This window comes from Suncus etruscus, chromosome 2, assembly GCF_024139225.1.
Source record: "Suncus etruscus isolate mSunEtr1 chromosome 2, mSunEtr1.pri.cur, whole genome shotgun sequence".
Lineage (NCBI taxonomy): Eukaryota > Metazoa > Chordata > Mammalia > Eulipotyphla > Soricidae > Suncus > Suncus etruscus.
Window position 1 is genome coordinate 57,004,074 of NC_064849.1, and position 21,089 is coordinate 57,025,162.

The 21,089-nt window shown below is 37.9% G+C and overlaps 1 protein-coding gene across 1 annotated transcript in view; it reads right to left on the reverse strand.

Annotated features, from left to right (window-relative positions):
* The window catches only part of NUBPL (NUBP iron-sulfur cluster assembly factor, mitochondrial), a 227,027-nt gene that overhangs the window by 39,078 nt on the left and 166,860 nt on the right, over nucleotides 1-21,089 (reverse strand). Inside the window, exon 8 of the mRNA XM_049766761.1 lies at nucleotides 7,784-7,869. Coding sequence (XP_049622718.1) covers nucleotides 7,784-7,869 — 86 coding nt within the window. The remainder of the gene's footprint in view (nucleotides 1-7,783; nucleotides 7,870-21,089) is intronic.

Consider the following 21,089-nt stretch of genomic DNA (forward strand, 5'->3'; position numbering starts at 1 on the left):
AGTTGCAGTTGTTTCAGTCAGGCCTCGAATTAGAGATCTTGGTTGTTGTACGGGTCGTAAGCCAATTCTAGACTAGGGTCTTTTTTTATTGGTCCCGGGATAGGTTCTGCCCCATCATGGTTGTCACAGTCAGTCTTCTGAAGTTAGCAATCTTGGCTTTTGCAAGATTAAAGGATGACGTGTCTTCTGATTTCATCTTATCATTAGGTAGTGAGGTAGGACAATCTACTCTTAGACCAAACTGTTGCCATTTCCTCATTGTCAGGATGTCTTATCAAAACTGGCGCTTATTGATGTCAGGGCAGTGTTAAGAATGTCCCAGAGGGAGTTTGGTTTCTGCAGCTGTTGCGGAGAACTGTGTCGGTTCTATGCCTGAGATCTAGGGTTCAGGGTTGGATGGTCGCTGTCTAATCACATGGAGTCCAAGTTGGGACCACATGACATATGTTCAAGGTGGGAGGTGCCCCTGTATTGTGAAATGTCTGAGTCTTAGCCCTAGTTTGTTTCTATATGTAAAATTTCCCTCTTTTTAGTGTGCCTGTGCAAAAAGAAATGGTGTTATATTATATTGCTGGTGCATTTGGGGTTGAGAGTGTCAGGCTCCATCATCTCTGTGGCCTGATTTTGACTTGAGCTTTAATTCTGGGCAAGACTATTTATTGTAGGTTTTAGTGCCAAGCAGAACCAAACAGATGAAGTTAAGGAGAAGATAGTAAAAACCAGACTATGTGTATATATATATTTGTGTGTGTGTATATATATATATATATATATATACACACACCTTTATATATATAAAGAAAAAAATAAATAAAAATTAGTTTAAAGAGTAATTAAGGGAACGAAGTGATGCAGGAGAATACCTTACATTTGGCGATAAACAGATTAAGAGGTAGTGTTAACAAGGTCTTCAACTTATAAAGGAAATATAGGATTCCCCACTGTCTTTTGAGATATTCTTGTGGGGGATGGAATTCAGATCACATTTTCATCACACATCCTGGTCTTGTTGAGTTTCAGAAATAATTTGTGGCAGAAAGGGCTCAGGTAGAGTTCTTGCACTGGGGGTCCTTCAGAGGCTGAATCTGGTATCAAGCAACAGTCCACATTTGGAGGGGTTGAGAAGAAGGGCCACAGAGCATGAGTCATCAAGAGTGTTGGTTGTAGTTTCTTGCCAGGGGATGAGATGTGGGGCTGAGTGGGTGTCCCTTCACTTGGGAGCTGGGTGATGGCTTATTGGAGCAGGAGGTCGGTCTTGATACCTAATGGGTTAAGAACTGAGGGTAAAGATGGTTAATAAGGTGGGATATTAGATTGGGATTGGGGAGGTGAAGGGATAGTAGAATTTTTAATGGAGGGAGGAACAGTGAGTGTGTGTATATATATATACACACACACACACAAAATCTTATAAATTTTTATTTAATTTATTTTTAGTTACACTTTTAAAATTTTTTATTATAACACCATGATTTACCAAGTTGTTCACAATACAGTTATTTCAAGCATTAAGTGTTTTAACACCAACTCCACCATTAGTATGAAATTCCTTCCACAAATATCCTCACCCACCATCCTAGCCTGCCTCCTTGTTGGCACAAATGTATATCACATTGTTTGGTACAACACATAGGCAAATGAAACTATCAAAACTTAGATCAATAAGCATCAACATGCAATAATTGCTCTCTTAATGGTGTTACTAAAGACACTAAGGATTTACTGGTTGTGGTTGATGTTAGATGAGCCTTCTGTGTTACTATATAAGCTAACTGAGCTTGATGGTCTTCTATACAACTTCCTCAACAGATTGTTATTTTAAAAATGTTAAAGTAATTTTATTTGTGATTCTAAAAAAAGTTACTTAAAGAAAAACTGCTCCCCCCAAAAAAGAACACGTAGCAGAGAATACAATGATAAATAATAAATATGGTTCTATGATGAAAAAGGATGTTCACATATATCATGTGATTTGAACATTCCTAAAAAGGCCAACACCAAATCATTTCTTCTATCAGTCAGTTTGCCAAACAGTTTTAAATCACAGCCCTCAGAGGGAATAAGGGCAAGAATCTATGACTTAGAAACTAACTTCCCATTTCTAGCTCACTGTCATCCTGAGCAAAAAAAGAGCTCACAGTAGATTTATTAATGACAGCATAACTCTTAAAATTCCTTTGATCCTCTCCTTTTTTCTCCCCTAACCAGGCTACCTTTAGCAATTAATTGTAAGGCCTGTCAATTCTTCCCTCAAAATGACAATCATATTTATTTCTTGGTACATTTTCATTGCCATTAATCAAGATCAAAGCTTTGGTTCAATATAATCACATGCCAATACATGTTTATAACTGAGACCAATTATTTACAAAATAACACATTCTCTTCCCAAGAGATATTGTTTAAAATTTGGTTTATATGTCACACTTTATTGATTTCATGACACACAGTGGATCCTAACATGCAGTATGAATAAGTTGGACCATTGTAAATATTTCCTTACTGCTTCTAGTTACCTGGCGTCAGCCTTTGTATCCATCATCACTATATTAAAACTCCATACCAGGCCTGAGTGATAGTACAGTGGAGAAGGTGATTGTTTTGTCTGAAGCCAATCAGATTTGATTGCCAACACCCTATGTGGTTCCCTGAGCCTGCCAGGAGTGATTCCTGAGGCACAGAGACAAGAGTAAATCCTGAGTACAGCTGGGTGTGTCCCCTCCAATTCTGACAGGCACTGTGAGAAGCAGTCTGACTCTCAAGGGAATCACTGTCCATGTTGGAGTCATTGACACTGATTATTCTGAAAAAATAGCAATTTTCATTTTCAATACCAACTGTTTGGACTTTTGAAAAAGAAAAGCACATTGCTCAACTCCATCTCCTTCCTTTTTTTATATAGGGCCAATGCACTCGCCCCAGGATGGGAGCACTAATCCCTTGGTGGCCTATGGCACTGATATTATAGAGAAAGAGTACCCACTCATAACTCTTGAGGTCCATGAGTAGGAGTTTAAGGGAATGGTTGACACAGGAGCCAGCATTTCTATGATCTCTTCCCTCAATACTGACCCCGCAACTGGGCCTTGCAAACAAAACCTTATGACTTGCATGGAGTAGGCACAATGCCTTCTTCCTCTGTCAAACAGAGTGACAGATGGTAAAATGCACTGATCCAGAGGGGATTACAGCCATCTTCCAGCCCTATGTAGTTCCCAAGTCCCCAACCCCCTAAATCTATGAGGTCTAGATTTATAGCAACAGTGAAAGGCTCAGTTTATGGTTCCTCCTTCTCTGACCTCTAATTCAGAAGACACACCTTTTTAATTGGGGCTGCTATGCCTCAGCACCCAACACCCCTCCACATTCAGTGGAAGTGTTACAATACTGTTTAGACACTGCAATAGTCCCTCAACAACATAAAGTTAAGGTAAATCTGATAGAGGAACAGCTTAAATTAGGACTTTCTGAAACTTCCTTTTCAGAATAGAATTCTTTTGTCTTTTTATCCTAAAAAATTTGGCAAGAGGTGGCTGTTGATTTGTGAGATGTTAATCCTACCATGGATCACATGGGGACCCTTCTACCTGGCCTTACCTCCCATGCAGCAATTCCTAAAGACTGGCCGCTGGTTGTGACTGATTTAAAAGATTACTTTTATAACATTCCTATCCACCGAGATGACCATAAACACTTTGCAAAATTTTCCGTTCCCTCCTCTAATAATCAAGCACCCATGTGCAGGTTTCAGTAGACTGTTCTACCACAGGGAATGACTAACTCCCTAACCATGTGTCAATATTTTGTTGATTTGGTTTTATGTCCTTCTTGTGCAAGGTTTCCCCCATGCTTACATTGTTCACTATATAGATGATATCTTGTTTGTGTTTTCTAATTACAGGGAGCTTCAGAGATTGTGTGAGGATGTGATGACATCTTGCCAATGGCTGGCGTACAGATCGCCACAGAGGAAATTCAGAATATTTGCCTCTGAATATTTGGGTTATGTTCTTGAGCACATTATAGTGCATCCCCAGAAAAATTTCATCAACTGAAAAGACCTCAAAATTCTTAGTGATTTTCAAAAATTGCTGGGAGACATAAATTGGATCAGCCCCTCCCTCGGCATTCCCAACTCAGCTTAATAACTTGTTCCTGACCCTTGAAGGGGACTCTGCCCTGGATAGCTCAAGACAGTTAACCCCTGAGGCTCAAAAGAAATAGAAATTTTATTATGGACCAGCTCCAGAAGTCCTATCTTTCCTGGTTTGCTCCTGAAGAAAAATTGCTCTTTGCTACCCCTCAATCACCCACCACAGAGATTGTACATAGTACATAAGAGAACATAAGTCCTCTGTTCAAGATTATTTCTTGCTAATCTATCTCTAATCACCTCTCTCACTTGAATTTTAATTCCTCTTTCTATATGAACATCACTATGTGCTTGCCTAAGGCATTCTTCTTTTTGACCCTGTCCTAAAAATGTATTCTTATCATGATTGTGACTTGTTTACCTGTCTTAACTCTTCCCTCTCAGTTCAAGGTTCTTCCCAGAGCACAATCTTACTAAAAGGTTGGCACCCAAATGGCTGTCAGTCAACCTGAAAGGACTCATGAAAGACGTCTTGACATGCCTGTTCCAATTCTCCCTGAAACTCAGATCCATCCGAGTCCTGATAGCTACAATTTTGGGACTAATGCTGTCATCACTGCACTGCTGTCGCAGGTATGACTCTTCAAACCTCCGCTCAGAGGCATGCTTTTGTCAAAACATGATACAATGACTCATACTACTTCTGGACAGTCCAGGCCATGGTATCAGAGTACAATGAGATCCTGACTCTTGCAAAGAATAGCAGTCTATATGGAGAGCATGGCCTATCAAGCCCATCTCAATTTCTTGCATTTAGCAAATGGAAAAGAGAAAGATGTAGTTAAACTCACAGAGAACATTTCCTTCTCTACCTATTTCCCCTAATAAACAGAGCTCACACCCTAGCTTTTCCCTAAATACACAGAGCTCACACCCTACTTTCCCCTAATCTGACTGGCTGAGACACATTCTAAGTATCCCACTCTCACATAAAATAAACTGAGTGATCTCCCCAAAGTGGTTCCTGAATGTCTCAAATCCCTATGTGCTCATTCTCTGCTGTCCTGCCCCACTCTATCCACATCCTCAAAAAAACAAACAAACAAACAAACAAACAAACAAGAACCCACTTCCATATTAATTTCATTTCCCATTCCACATTTTTTAAGGATTTTTACAAAAATCTCAAGAAGTCCAAATTATTTTACCTACTACATAAAGATCTATTAAATGAATCTAGTAGACATGGTCAAATATATCACTTCACTTACAGACCATTGAACAATTCTGAATGAGTTGATTCTTTCTTTAGACTGCATTCTGTTCCTCACCAGTCCCATGAAATTATTATGAAAAGCCCATTTGGCTCACTTATTAAATGTTTGGTTTTGTTCGGTTTGGGGACGTACCCAGAAATGCTCAGGGCTTCCTCCTGACACTAAGCTTAGGAATCACTCCTGGCAGGGTTTGGGGGACCATATGAGGTGTGGGGATTGAACTAGGGTCAACTACATGAAGGCAAATGCCCTACCTGCTGTACTCTCATTCTGGCTCTTATTTACTGTTTACTTTATGATAATCTATAGTTTTAGGTACAGAAAATAACAGTGTAATTGTGGAAGTACTGGCGACTGTTCCAAAAGGCTTCAAAGGGTGACACAGAATATTACTAGCGCATACACTAGAAAGAGTTCACCTGGGAATAGAGCCAGGAAAGGTCTCCCAAAGAAAGAGCCATTTAATCTAAGTGCCAGAAGATAAAAAAGGAATTGCGGGTTGAGAGTGAGAGAAAGGGTGGTCAGGTAATCTCAAATAAGTGGGAAAAGATGAGGTTACTCAAGGCAGAAAATGAATGCAAGGCAGAGTGACCATAAACCATAATGGCAGACTGTGAATGGCAATCTATCCCAGGTCAGTGTCAGCACACTAAGTACATTATACCCATTATTTTCTATATCTAGTAACTGAGCATGTATGGATATATATATAAAACAGATGTTCTGCCATTCAAAAATAGATATTCTTCTTGGCTGGGTAAAAACCTATAGTGCAATGAGTCAAACTGAATACATGTTCAAATGGGTCAAAGAAAGAAAAAACTGTTCACTTTTTTTCTGGCAGTTTAAGAAATGCTTCCTAGAGATAGTCAAGTTTGAGCAGGTGTTTATGAAATGATTTCCCAACCTAACAATATCTTATAAGGCAAAGGATCAGCACAAGCACAATTACAGAGATTAAAAAAAAGACCTGGCTTTTCCAGGAAAGCCTTATTGCCTGACTGATTGGGTCTCTCAAGCATTGATCAGGAATCCATAACCCTCCTGGTAAAACTCAGCACTGAATGGTGTGAAGTTGGGATCTAGTGATGTAAAGCTACTCAGGCCCACTCAGACCCTGTGGTATTAGAAGCCACCAGAGCCATCAGAATAAGCTCAGGGGTCACTGAGGACATATCCAGAGGTGCCTGCAGTGCTATGCCCTGCTGAAGATTAAAAGTGCATACATGACATCTGAATTTGAATCTCAGCAGTCCATGCTTCTGGAAATACCACTGGGAGCACAGATAGCATTACCTGGAATGGAGTACCTATCACAAATAAAAAACTTACCAAAAAAAAAAAAAAAAAAAAAAAGGAAAAGAAAGAAAAAGAAAAGAAAAAGTAAAGAGTCTTTGTTCCGTAAACACAGTTTCTTCCCCCATTAAAACCAAAGGCGAAACTGCATCTTATGGCACCCCTCAAGCACATACTTAAATCTTTCGATGGCATATAATTTGTTTACAGCTTTTACTTCTGGCTCCATCTGATTTCAGAGGGTAGGTCAGAAGGTAGGGGCTTCCCAAGAGGTGTCAGAGGGCCTCATCTCAATCAACAAAGCTAGTTATTCAATGTAGGAGGTCCACCAGGGTCATATCCGGTGATACTGAGAGGCCTGGAGAGCTATACCCAGTGACAATCACAGAAATATGTGGTGCTAGGTCAACATATATGCCATGGCCCTATATTATCTCTCTAGCACCATCTGATTTTAATTGCCATCTGTCTTACATTTTTATATTTGTAACTTGTTTTGATGAATTGTATAAAAAATTTAAAGAAACTTTTTAGAAGTTGAACTTTAAATAAAACAAAAAAAACAAGTTCGCTCAAAAAAATTTTTACAAAATGTTTCCTTCTTGATAAAAAAAAATCACTTTTTTCTTTTTCTTCTCCTTTCCCTTCCTTCCCCTTTCCCTCCTCCCCCTTCCCTCCCCTCATCCCACTCCCCCTCATCTCCCCCTCTTCCTCCTCCTCCTTTTTTTCCCCATCATTCATACCTGGCAGTGCTCAAGGCTTACTCCTGGCTCTGTGCTCAGGAATTAATCCTAGTAGTACTAAGAGGACAAGATGCTGTGTCAGGGACAGAATCAGACTGGCTGCATGCAAGACACATTGTTTAACCTCTATACTATCTCTTTGTCCCAGGAAGTTTTGTTGGTTGTTTATTTTTCCTCACTTATTTACTCATTGGTGAGTGATTTAAGTCTATCTTGAATTCAACTTCTCAGTGATCTATTTCTTCAATGAGAAATATTGCGACTAGAACCCAACTATAACCATGCTTGTAATCATGGTGCTTAAATAAAGATATTATTTTTAAAAAAAAGAACTATCCATATATTTTTGCAACAGTAAAGCCGTAACTGCTTACAGGCACGTGGACTTTCCGAAACATCTCAGCACCTTTGCGTGCATCAATCAATGCAATGTCTTGGGGTGTGGAGACAATCACAGCACCTGAGGAAAAGAAATAAAAAAAGATGGTAAATTATATAAGCGTTCATTCCTTATGGAAAGATTACTTTCAAAATTGTGTTGCTAAAATAACCTATTATATTAACTATTGAGTAAACGCTATATATTTTACATATGAATGGGAACATAAGAAAATGCACAATTTGCATTCACTCTATTTTTGACTCTTAAAATTACAAGGGATCATTTTCAACTATCATTGTCATAATGGTTCCTTCTTGCCCTAACTGCAATCCCTCCACTATTTGTGGCAAACTTCCTAGCATGGATTGGTCCCTTGCCCTCATATCTATTGTCTCTGGATATTATTACTATACTAGCTTTTCTCTTATATTACACAAATGAGTGATTATTTGGTGTTTATCTCTCTCCTTCTGGCTCATTTCACTCAGCATAATAGTCTCCATATCCATCCATGTACAAGCAAAATTCATTACTTCATTTCTCCTAACAGCTGTATAGTATTCCATTGTGTATATGTACCAAAGTTTCCTGGGCACTTGGTTTATTTCCAGATTATAAACCAATGGCGAAAAGAAAAAAAAGGTGAGAGGAAGGAAGGGTGAGAGAGGAAGGGAAGGGGAATGAGAGGGGGCAGGGAAAGAGAGAGAGAGAGAGAGAGAGAGAGAGAGAGAGAGAGAGAGAGGGAGAGAGAGAGGGAGAGAGAGAGGGAGAGAGAGAGAGAGAGAGAGAGAGAGAGAGAGAGAGAGAGAGAGAGAGAGAGAGAGAGAGAGAGAAATGTCTCCTACAGAGGCAGACACGGAAAAGGACAGAATAAGGTGGTAGCAGATAACAATTTTTTTAAACTTTATTCATTTATTGATTGATTGGTTTGGGGGCCACACCCAGAGGTGCTCAGGGATTACTCCTGGCTCTGCACTCAGAAATCACCCTTGGCAGGCTTGGGGACCATATGGAATGCCAGGAATCAAACCAGCTCCCTCCCTGATTGGCCGCGTGCAAGGAATACAACCACTGCTGTGCTACATCTCCAGCCCCAGCAGCAGATAATTATTATCATAAGGTATGCAGTAAAATAAGGATGTTACATCACAATTTCACCTTGTAATTCATAATTTTTCTCTCCCTTTCTTTCCTCACTTCTCTTTTTCATTTTTTCCAGTTTCTGGCTGGAATCCATGGCCTCTTAAGTGCAGGGCAAGTGCTTGAGCACTGAGATACATAGCAACATCACAGCCCACCAATAGTGCTTTCAAATGACCAAAACCCTTCATCTTTTATATTATGATAATGCATTAATTTTATTCTTATTAGCTTTTTAAGCTTTGCTTATACTTAATGTGTAATACTTTTTAAATTAAGAGCTATAAAGTTAAAAGACATGCTTATACTTGCTACTTAAATAGTCTTACAATTAAATCAATATAGGGTAGGAAATTATTTTTTCTTTAGAAGGTGGGTTGATTTATTACTCAAGTTGGGAAATACTAGCATTAAAACTGAAACAGAGGGCCGGGCGGTGGCACTGGAGGTAAGGTGCCTGCCTTGCCTGCGCTAGCCTAGGACGGACCGCGGTTCGATCCCCCGGCGTCCCATATGGTCCCCCAAGAAGCCAGGAGCAACTTCTGAGCGCATAGCCAGGAGTAACCCCTGAGCGTCACAGGGTGTGGCCCAAAAACCAAAAAAAAAAAAAAAAAAACTGAAACAGAATTAGAATTCAAAGTTTTTTCTGACAGCTGACTACATATACCAAAATAATGACAATCTAAGATTCAATTTCTTCATAGATAAAATAATATAAGTATGGTTTCAAGCCTCCACTTGGGTGGCCTGTGTAATCCCTGGTAATGCAGAAACCAAACAGCTCTGTCACTGAATCACTGGCCTGTTACCTGAGATTGTGTGGGAGGGGCTCTGGAAATCCTGAAGATATCTTGGCAAACTCTCCAACAGACCCCCAAGCACACAAAACAATACTGAATAAGTGGTATTTTTAATTGGAAGAGTAAAGTAATTTATGAACTAATATATTAAGATGCCTAACATGATACCTGGACACAGTAAATATTCAGTAGGTGGTAACTGTTAATATATTTATTAGCTTCACTGTTATTATAGAAAATTTTGGAAGGTCATTTTCATATTTGCCATAAAAGTGCTCATCCTACTTTTCAGTTGTTCTATGGTTCCATGTTTTCACCCTCAGGAAGTAATTCTTTAAAAGATTTTTTTTTTGCAAACTAGAATATGTGTGTGTGTTTAGATACTGACGTTGCTATGGTCAGTAGAGGGAGTGCAAGATTCTAACAGATCTTCCATTACAAACCTGAAGTGACATCATCAGCAATTGTATGAAGGGAATCATATATACAGGTTAGTTTGTGTTGATTCATGTTCCATGAGACCTGAGAAAAGCTAAAAATTATTACATAGGCAAGAACCATAAATGTAAAGTGTATCAGATTTAGAGACTATATTTTAACTTGAGATATATAAGAAAAAAATCAACACAATACTTCTAAAATTTGAAAATCGGGGATGCAATATACAGATTATTTGGTGATTAAATTTAACTCTACTGAAAGTTTTATTTTGCTTTTTTTCCATATTAGAAATTTGAAAGGTCATCATAAGGCAGTTTGAATGTTACATAAGTGATGCACTAAATTTGTGTTCAACAAATGCCATACTAGCTATAAATTAATTTATTTTTCTCTGCCCTATTTGAGAAATCAAGATTTAGTTCACAATTCTCTTTATGCTCTTTTAAGATTGATAGTAACCATATATCTGCAATGTCAGTATTGAAAAACTAAAAAAAAAATGTCTAGTTTGCAAAAACTTTTTTAAAAGAATTATTTTCTGAGGGTTAAAACATGGTACCATAGAACACCTATCATGATAACTCAGAAGAGGGATAGATATAGAATGATCCCTCTTATATGTGGGATGTAAATATAAATAGTAAGAGAGTAAAAAATGGTCAAAGGCAAAAGGACTGGAGAGTTGGTTTATAGAACTCATCTTACCTGGGCAATAGGGGGAGGTGAGGGGATGGGAGAGTTCCTCGGGACATTAACATGGAGAAGTAGGCACTTTGGTGGTAAGTGTAGTATTGGAACCATGTCTACATGAAACTGGCAGTAACAATATTTTAAATCATACTATCTCAATAAAAACGAGGAGAAAAGAATTTCATTTGAAACTTTTTATCCATCTTGTAAGGAAAGTGTTAGAACAAATAAATAATTATTTTATTTTTTGTTTTGTTTTGTTTTTTTTCCGGCCACACTCGTCACACCCAAGTACAGGGCTACTCAAAGTACAATGGCTAATGGCTGCTCTCTAGTGATGCTCAGGGGATGCCATGCCAAGGATCAAATACAAGCTTCTGCATTCAAAGCTTGAGTTCCAGCCCTGTGAGCCATCTCCCCAGATACTGTACTAATTGCAATCCCTTAAAAAGAGGGTATGGGGGGGTGGTCACACCTGGTGGCCCTCAGAGGTTACTCCTGGCTCTGTGCTCAGAAACCGCTCCTGGCAGGCTCGGGGGACCATATGGGGTGCCGGGATTCAAACCACCGTCTGCCCTGAATCGGCTGTGTGCAAGGCAAATGCCCTACCACTATGCTATTCCTCCAGCCCCCTAAAAGGAGTTTTTTATCAACTGAAATTTCCTAAAAAAGGCTCATTGGGGGCCAAGCGATAGCACAGTGGTAGGGCGTATGCCTTACAAGCAGCCTACCCAGGACAGAACTGGCTGGGTTCAATACCCCGAATCCCATATGGTCCCATGAGCCTAGCATGAGTGATTTTTGAGCTTAGAGACTAAGCGCTGCCGCCGGTGTGGCCCAAAAACAAACAAACAAACAAAAAGGCTAATTGGAAGATTCTGAAGAATATGCAAAGTCACTAAAATTAATTATTTAGCTAGCATAGTTTTTTCAACTGGGAGCCATATGGTGCCCTATGGGACCCCAAGATATTCCAAGGGTGCCACATGAAAAATCCCATAAATGGAACACAGCACGAGACTAGAGAGCCAATCAGTAGGACAGAGGGCCAGGAAGGAAACAAGGTCGAAAGGAGTCATAGTTGGAAAAAGACTAAGAAACACTGATTTAGAGTATTGTCTTAATTGTTCAGCCTCTTGACTATTAAGAGAAAAAAATACCCTATTTTTAACAGCATGTCTGAATATGGGTCAGAGTTCAGAGAAGTTAAACATTAAAAACAGATTATTCCAGATGTTAGGCTGATCATAATTACAGCTGTGGAATTACTCAACTATGCTAGTCTAAATCTCCAGAGCACAGAATATATGTAATGCTCATGGTTTAGTGAAAACTTTGCTGTTGGGACCTAAAAATGTCTATAGCAAAAACAGCTCCTAATTATTACCTGGGCACATAATTCTATAACTTACCACCTTAAAGTTTATCAATGAAAATCAAGAGAGAAACAAATAATTGTTCTTCTTTAAATAAATATAAAATAAAATATAACTGTAGAATGCAAGTATTGCCCATGATTGCTATGGGGTCACACCCAGTAATGTTTGAGAATGAAGCCAGAAGCACACTGCAAGGCACATGCTCACTCAGCTGCATCTTTGGTGTTTTTTAGCTTTCCCCTATCATTTTCTCCTGCAATCTGCAAACTTCCTGAATGATACACATTTGTTCTAGGTTTAAGAAATGCTCACTAATGTCAGTATTAGGTTATGAATACAAAGATCAATTAAAGCACCTAGTTAGCATGTATGAGATCCTGACTGATTCCCAGCATTTCCTGGCAACCCAAGCACTGCTGAATATAGGCCTGAGCATCCATACACCAATACAGCTTGTCCTGGTGGTCCTCAAGCACACCTGGTCTATGTATTGAAGCACTGAACTATCAGTGCCAGCAATCCCCATTCTGTTGAGCCAAGCATTATAGAGGGTCCCTCACAAGGTCCCTCAGGTGTTGACCTCTATAGGGGAAAAAACAGGTCAATTTGCCTCAAATATGTCCACAGAGTATATTCAAACAGGAAATATAAATGTTTCATGAATCACTGTTTTGGACTCTATGTTCTATTCCTACACAATAGTGAACTAACTACAGTCACAAAGGGAATATGTCTTACTAATGTAATGATCTATCATGACTCTGCTCATTTTATAAATATATTTGTTATAGGAAATTATGTCAATTGATGCCAAAAAGAATTATAAAGTGTAATAATGGGTGGAAATAATAGCATTTGAAAGACTCTAATGAGGAAAAAAAAAGTAACATGTGCATTTTACGACTTTAGAAAAAAATTCAAGTATGTCAAAGAAATCTGGATGCATATTTAAAATTTAGAGACCAAAAAAATGGTTCTTCAATATAACAGAGTGTGTCCACAGATATCCTATGACTTCACGTCCTTGATATTAGCAAAGATTTCACCATGGTGGGGCAGACTAGGGACAAGTCAGGCTTTCAGAGAATTGAAAGATCTTAAACTGAAACCAAACAGGTCTTTCATAATCATACTGGCTCCTTTTTTATGTTATCTCCCCAGTCCATTTCAAATGTTTCTAGTAGGGTTGAAATAAAATCTTCATTTTTTTTATAATAATAATTTTTATTTTAACCAAAGTGGATTATGTATCTTTCAGAGTACTATTTTAGGTACATATTGGCATTGATTCAGGGGAATTCCTACCACCAAAGTTGTCCTCCCTTCTTTCTTGAATCCATCTTTATCCTGATCACAAAATACCATGGGAGTCAACTTGTTATACATCTCTGCTTCTACAATTCAGAAAGTTCTTTTGCCCTTTTGTAAGTTTCTGTTCATGTTGAACTTAGATTTAATATTTTGCATTTGAAATTTCATTATTGAGTGTATATATACACAAATGTGAATGTATGTGTATATGCTCAAATGAACCACCACTAAAGGCTATGTTTGATAATGGAACACATTCCTTTTTATGCATATTCCTTTCTCTAGAGAGAACTGCTATGCCCTGATGACCCTAATTTTGTTTACAAGTATCTGTCAGGAAATAGAAACTCTGATATTATATGGGAAGGCTTTACTTAAGATGTGAAGACATTCTGCAGAGCTCTACTTTCTGATAAAATTTCTAAGGTCTGTGTGCAAGAGTATAAATTTAAAATTATAGAGTTTGTACTTTTACTACATTCAATATTTAATGAATTTAAAAGTTTTTCATTTGTATCTGACTATTATAGAAGCTGTCTTTCCAATATGGGGGAGGAAGGTGAAGGAGGCGGAAGAGGGAGAAGTGGAGATGGAGGTGGAGAAGGAGGAAGAAAGCGTATATACAGGCAGACTGGGGGTTGGGAGAATGAGAGGATAACTGGGGAAATTGGTGTTGGGAAAAGAACATGGATGAGGAGATGGGTGTTGGAAGGAATATAGTATGACTGAAACTCAACTATCAACATTTTTTTAATTCTGTATCCCATGGTGATTTAATAAAAAAATTTTTAAGGAGAAATACAAAAAATGTGGATTTTAGTTTAGTTGTTTGGGTTTTGTTTTTTTTTTTTCTGCTCTACTACACCTTGTTTTGTTATGATACCAGCAGTGCTTGGGAGAGTATATAGTACCAAGGCCAGGACCCCACATGTGAAGCATGCACTCCAGCATGCCCATAGAATATAGATTCTTTAGTACTTAGTTTTTTGTTTTTCTTTGTTGTTGTTGTTTTTTTTTTTAGTTTTTGGTTTTTGGGTCACACCCAGTAGCACTCAGGGGTCACTCCTGGCTCTACACTCAGAAATCACTCCTCGCAGGCTCGGGGGACAATATGGGATGCTGGGATTCAAACCACAGTCCTTCTGCATGCAAGGCAAATGCCCTATCTCCATGCTATTTCTCCGGCCATGAGATTCTTTAGGACTTCTTAAGAAACTCAATGCCAGGGGTTGCTATGACAGAGAATGGCAGAGACTACCTACCATCTCAATCTGAAATATGCAATTCCTTATTTTTTTTTATGGGCTTCACTCTCTCTCTCCCTTCTAGGAAAGTCCACACTCTCTTGTGAGTAAGATTCTCTTTCCTTCTATCTCCTTCCTCATATTACCTAAATAAAACTATTCTAATTAACTATTATTCTCCTCTTGAAATTCTTTTCTGCAAGTAATGAACCTGGAAAATAGGGGTGGAGGTCAGTACTGACTTTCCTATTCCAACAAAGAATTAACCCTTGCTCCAAATGGATGGAAGTCATTGCTCTTGAGTAAATAGGCAGCGACCAAGCTCAGCACCACTAAGATCAAATACACCTCAGGTGTAGCTTGCAGGCTGCCAACAAGAGTTGGTTGGGTTCAGCAATCTGATTTGTCCCCTGGGACATTAAAATGGGTCAAGCCACAGGGCAGCAGTACCTTCTTTTGGAGGACACTGCCTCACTGGACCCTACTCTCCTACTTGGGAAGCTTAACCTAGGTTCAAAATTTGCTCAGCTCAGGGTAAATGAAACTGTGGTAATGCATACTTTGCTACTGGGAGGCTGTGTTTCAATTGCTGGCACTATACCATTTCATGAGAATGGCAAGAACACCCCAAGCACAGAACCAAGAGAAATTCCTGGACATCACTGAATGTGATTCTAATGCCAAACCAGAATGTTAAGCCTTATTTTTATGGCTTCCTTTGATTCGTTAACTAATACATTTAACTTCTACTTACATGCTAGCCCAACAGAAAGGCCCTTGAAAAAAATATTTATTATCAAATTTAGATGGAAAACAAAATTGTTCATCAATGAAATTACTTTTGATTTTATAAAAAGTAATTTATTTCCAAACTAATAAGAAGCTGAAGTTTCAAGCTGAGTACTAGAAATACTAAAAGACAAAATTCTGCCATAGTAATTTTTAACAATTTAGATAAAACACAATAATTTATTTTGAAAAGAATGTGCATAATCTGATGAGAAAATAATTATTCTATACATCATGCAAATATAGCCAAATTATGTCAGACATTTGCATGAAAAAACTACACCTGAAAAAATAGAAAACTTACTCTACTGTAAAATTCTACTCTGCAAATTGAAAGCATAAGTGAATATTTATTATCTCTGAATATCAGAAAAAACTCTGATCTAAAGTCAGCCTTCTAAGGTACGAACATATTTCTAGTTTTATAGTTTAAGGTAATGAATTTAAAACTGCATAGGAAACAATAAACTCAAATCAATAGTAGCCAAATAATTGTTTTTTATGATTTTCAAAACATTACTTTGGATGCTTTTAAAGAACTATTCTTTCAAATTTAAAAGTAATTAAGAAAAATACATTATTTGAAAAAAATAAAGAATTTTATTTTGTTTGCCAAGATGAAATAGGCATATTCACTTTGTTTTGAAAGAGTAACTATCAGACAATGCAGAAAATTAACTTATGTGATGTCATGGCCATTCATAATTTAACATAAAAGCAACTATTAGTTCCTGACACTCCAAACCTCAATAGAGTTCCATATTACATTCCAAAATAGAAATCAAAGAGGTTACCATAAGAAAAAACTTATTATATATTGGCAACTCATAGTGGAAAGAAAATACAAATGTGGGAATGAATTTTATCAAGAATCTTTGATGTTGGGACTGCATTGGTGGTGCCTTGAAGCTGTAAGGTGTCTGCCTTGCTGGCACTAGCCTAGGACGAATCACGGTTCAATCCTCCCATGTCTCATGTGGTCCCCCAAGCCAGGAGCGATTTCTGAGCACATAGCCAGGAATAATCCCAGAATGTCACTGGGTATGGCTGAAAACAAAACAAAACAAAAAATAAAGAATCTTTGATAAGTTAAAAATATTAAGTCACTTCTGAAACAGACCCAATACCTTTCATAATCAATAAACATATTTCAGGTTAGAGAATGACTGAAATTAAAGTGGCTTAATTTTAAATTCCTACTCGATCTTATCTAAATGAATGGCATGTAGAAAAAAAGTGTCTGGCTTTCATTTTATCTACAGAGTTCAGAGAGGAAAGATCTCAGACAAGAAGAAAAGGCATCATGTTGTCTTCATAATGTAGCATCTGTCTGCTATTGAAGTTACTTTGGATATTATATGAATAGAATATTTAGTATACTATTTAGCTGACTATACTACCAAAAACTGTAGTTTCTTCTTTAGGAGAGAGTAATCAAAACAGGACCTACGACTAGGATCATCTGGATGACATTTCTGGCCTGTGCTGGAAAACAAAAGACAAAACAAAAAAGAGGGGATGGAGCAATAGCACAGTGGTAAGGCATCGTGGCCAACACAAGACAGACCCCGGTTTGAATCTTGGCATCCCATGTGATCCCCCGAGCCTGCCAGGAGCGACTTCTGAGCGCAGAGCCAGAGCCAGGAATAACCGCAGAGCACCAACAAAAAAGAGACTATAATGGTTCCCCTCTGCACTACCTTTTCTTCCTTCTATTAAAATATTTTTAAAATTTTAATTAAATAAATGTGATCTACAAACTTATTGATATCTGGGGTTTAAGTATATAATATTTCAACAACTCTTCCTTCTATTAGCAGAGTAATTTTCAAAAGTTTTATTGAAGCATAAATAGTAAAGTAAGTATTTATTTTATTTTACTTTTCCTTAAAATCATTTTTTTATTGAAGTAGTATAGTTTAAAGTGGTCCTGGTGTTGTATACTTGCAATGTTTCTATACCATAGCCACCACCAAAGTGTCAAGCAAAATTCCTCCATTATTTACCCAAAGGTCCCCTCTTCCCTCAACCATAGCAGCTTCAAATCATAGTTGATGGTATCTCAAGGGTTGTTTCCATTGGGCATCATATAATTCCTTTCTTCACTTCTATATGAACAAGCTCATCTGTTTTCGTCTTTTTATTGCTAACTCATTCTACTCTCCAAGTTGCAACAAACTTCAAGATTTCACCTTTTCTTATAACTTAGTGGAATCCCATTGAACAGAGATATACTAGTTTCTTTATCCACTCATCTGTTGTTGGGTACTTGGGTTATTTCCAGATCTTGGCTTTAGTATGCACTTTTGAGTCAAATGTTTATGAGTTTGAGTAACAGAATCCTACTGAAGTTAGATTCCTCCTTTTTTGAGAATTCTCCAGTTTTGAACCAGACAACCAGTTGTGAGTGAAGTTCTTTTTTCCACCACATCCCAATGAGCAATTATGGTTCCCAGATTTTTTTATATAAACCATTCTCACTAGTGTAAGATAATCTCTAATTTTAATTTGCATTTTTCTGATATTCAATGATGAACACTTTTTCATTTTTAAATTCTTTTAAACAACAGTAATTTACAGTTATTGTTAGTTGCATTTTAAACATTAATATTTCAACACCAATCCCACCACCAGTGCTCCCATACTCCGTCACCCCCTCCATCTCCTCTCCCACTCTCCCATACGCCATTTGATGGGTATATTACAAAGTTTGGTGATTGCAACTTACATCTCATGTTTTCAGTGTTATTGAATCTGCACTTTGTTTGTGGTTTTATTTTTTATATAAATCTTTATTTAAGCACCATGATTACAAGCATGTTTGTAAATTGGGTTTCAGTTATAAATAGAACATCCCCCATCAGCAGTGCAACATTCCCACCACCAATGCCTTCCCTCCTCCCCTATCCCTTCTTGTATTTGTGACAGACATTCTACTTTCTCATTCTTTAACATTGTCATGTTAGTTGTTAGTGTAGTTATTTCCCTAACAGAGTTCACCACTCTTTGTGGTGAGCTTCAAAGTGTGAGCCGGTCCTTTCAGCCCTTCCAGCCCTCAACTCTATTGTCTCTGGACCTTATTACAGTAATGTCTTTAATTTTTCTTCAAGCACATAGATGAGTGAAACTATTCTGTGTCTCTCTCTCCTCTGACTTATTTAACTTAACATAATAGAATCCATGTACATCCACATATAGGAATCTCTTTTTGGTTTTATACCACTCTCCTACATCATCAACATAATGGAAGTCCTGACCCCAGTTCCACCATTACTTCCCTATCTCATATTCTTCCCATCTTGATTTCTTTCCTTCTTTATCCTTCTCTTCCTTAAGTTCTGAGGTCAAGGGTGATCTAGACATCCTCTTTGCTAAATACATTTCCTCATCTAATTATTCTATATACCACAGATAAGTGAGACTATCCTGGAACAGTTTTTCATATGAATGTAGGCCACCTTTATGTTTTCTTTGGGGAACTGTCATTCAACTCAAGTATTATTATTTTTGTTATTGTTATTGAGCTTTGAAAGTGCTTTAAATATTTTGAATGTCAGCAGTTTGTCTGATATATAAGTGATATTTTCTCCCAATCCATAGGCCATCTTTTTATTTCAGGCCTAATAATTTTTTCATAACTCTATTCTACTAAAATAAACCGTTACTTTTCACTACACAAAATATACATACATCACTGTTTAACATTATGATGATAAATTTGATAATAGCACAATTTTGCCTTCAGCTAGAATGAATTTTCATTAACTTGATCATAACAGAAAGTATCTGCACTAGTTTGCAAACTTTTAGAGGGTAGAAATATTTTCTCTACTTACCATCTACTGAGACTTACCAGTTCCTAATTGTAATAATGTCCATGAAGGGAAAATGTGCTAGCTATTTTCTACCTGCTGTACTCTTCTTTCTTCCACCCCCCACCCCAATAACCATTAACAATCTCTGCTTCATTCTCTACCTGTTCTCTTTCCACACTGGCACCCAGCTGACGTCTGTCTACTCTATCATCTGTTTTCTTATGCTTTGGCTCCTCAAATGGATGAACTGCTGGAGAACCAGCAGGTTATGAGTCAAACAATGGGAGGATGAAAAAGATTGTAATATTATTGCTAGCCTCACATATATTCCTATTTTACAGGAATATGCAATCTTAATGCTGTCCACCTCTCTAAAATAGTCCTTTCATTAAAATATACTCTTTTAATTTCTTTTATTCCTGCTTATCTATATTGTCCAGATGGCCAGGATATATCCATTTGATTGTGGTGCTTGAACACAAGGTTGCAGGGCTTGAACACTTTTTTTTTATGACAACATGGTTACAATAGCATAAACTTCTTGTGTACAAAGTTGCTGTGCCTCCAAGACTCCCAGTGTCAAATACAAACACACTTATATCCTTTTCATTTTTCTTGTTCTCTCCTCCAAAGTCCCTCCTCTCTACTTCTAGCACTGTCCATGCCATGCAACATCACATCTTTTTCTTTTTTGAATAATGGCAGCGTTCAGGGTTTACTTATGGTTCTGTGCTCAGGGGTCACTCTAGGTGGAACTCTGAGAGTACTATTTGGAGTGTCAAGACTCAAACCCAATTGGCTATGTGCAAGACAAGTGCACTACCTACTGTACTATTCTTACATTCCCAAGACCACATTTTTCTTTTATAGATTATATGGTGTGTATGTATATCAGAACTTCTTTATCCAGTCATTTGTCATTGGACATTTGGGTTGTTTTCATACTTTGTCTATTAGAACAAAGGAGCTGCCCCTTTGGTACATGCATGTTGATAAGAACAGCTAAGTTGGGGCCCGGAGAGATAGCACAGCGGCATTTGCCTTGCAAGCAGCCAATCCAGGATCAAAGGTAGTTGGTTCGAATCTCGGTGTCCCATATGGTCCCCCGTGCCTGCCAGGAGCTATTTCTGAGCAGACAGCCAGGAGTTAACCCCTGAGCACCGCCGGGTGTGGCCCAAAAACCAAACCAAAACAAAACAACCAAGTCCTCTTGAACTATTGATCTCCTGAGCAATATTTTATATCTATTCTTTATTTTTTTGGGGGGTGGGGGGAGTGCACACCCAGTGACATTCAGGAGTTACTCCTGGCTATGTGCTCAGAAATCACTCCTGGCTAGGGGGACCATATCGGACACTGGGAATCGAACCAGGTCCATCCTGGGTCAGCTGCATGCAAGGCAAATGCTCTACTGCTATGCTATCTCTCTGGCCCCTATTTTATATTCATTCTTATCTCTTACTACCTTCTTTAGATGTTAGCTGGTCTGCTAAAAGTATGGCCATTTCTAATTATTTTGGCCACCATTTGTTTGTATGATTGTTTTCATACCTTTCCATCTGAGCTTGTATTTATTAGAGTTCAGTGAATCTCTTGAATGACAGGAGAGTTGAATGACAAGTTCAGTTCACTTAGAAATATAATAGATATTAAGAAGCTTGCTGCCATTTTTTTATGAAAATTTTGAGG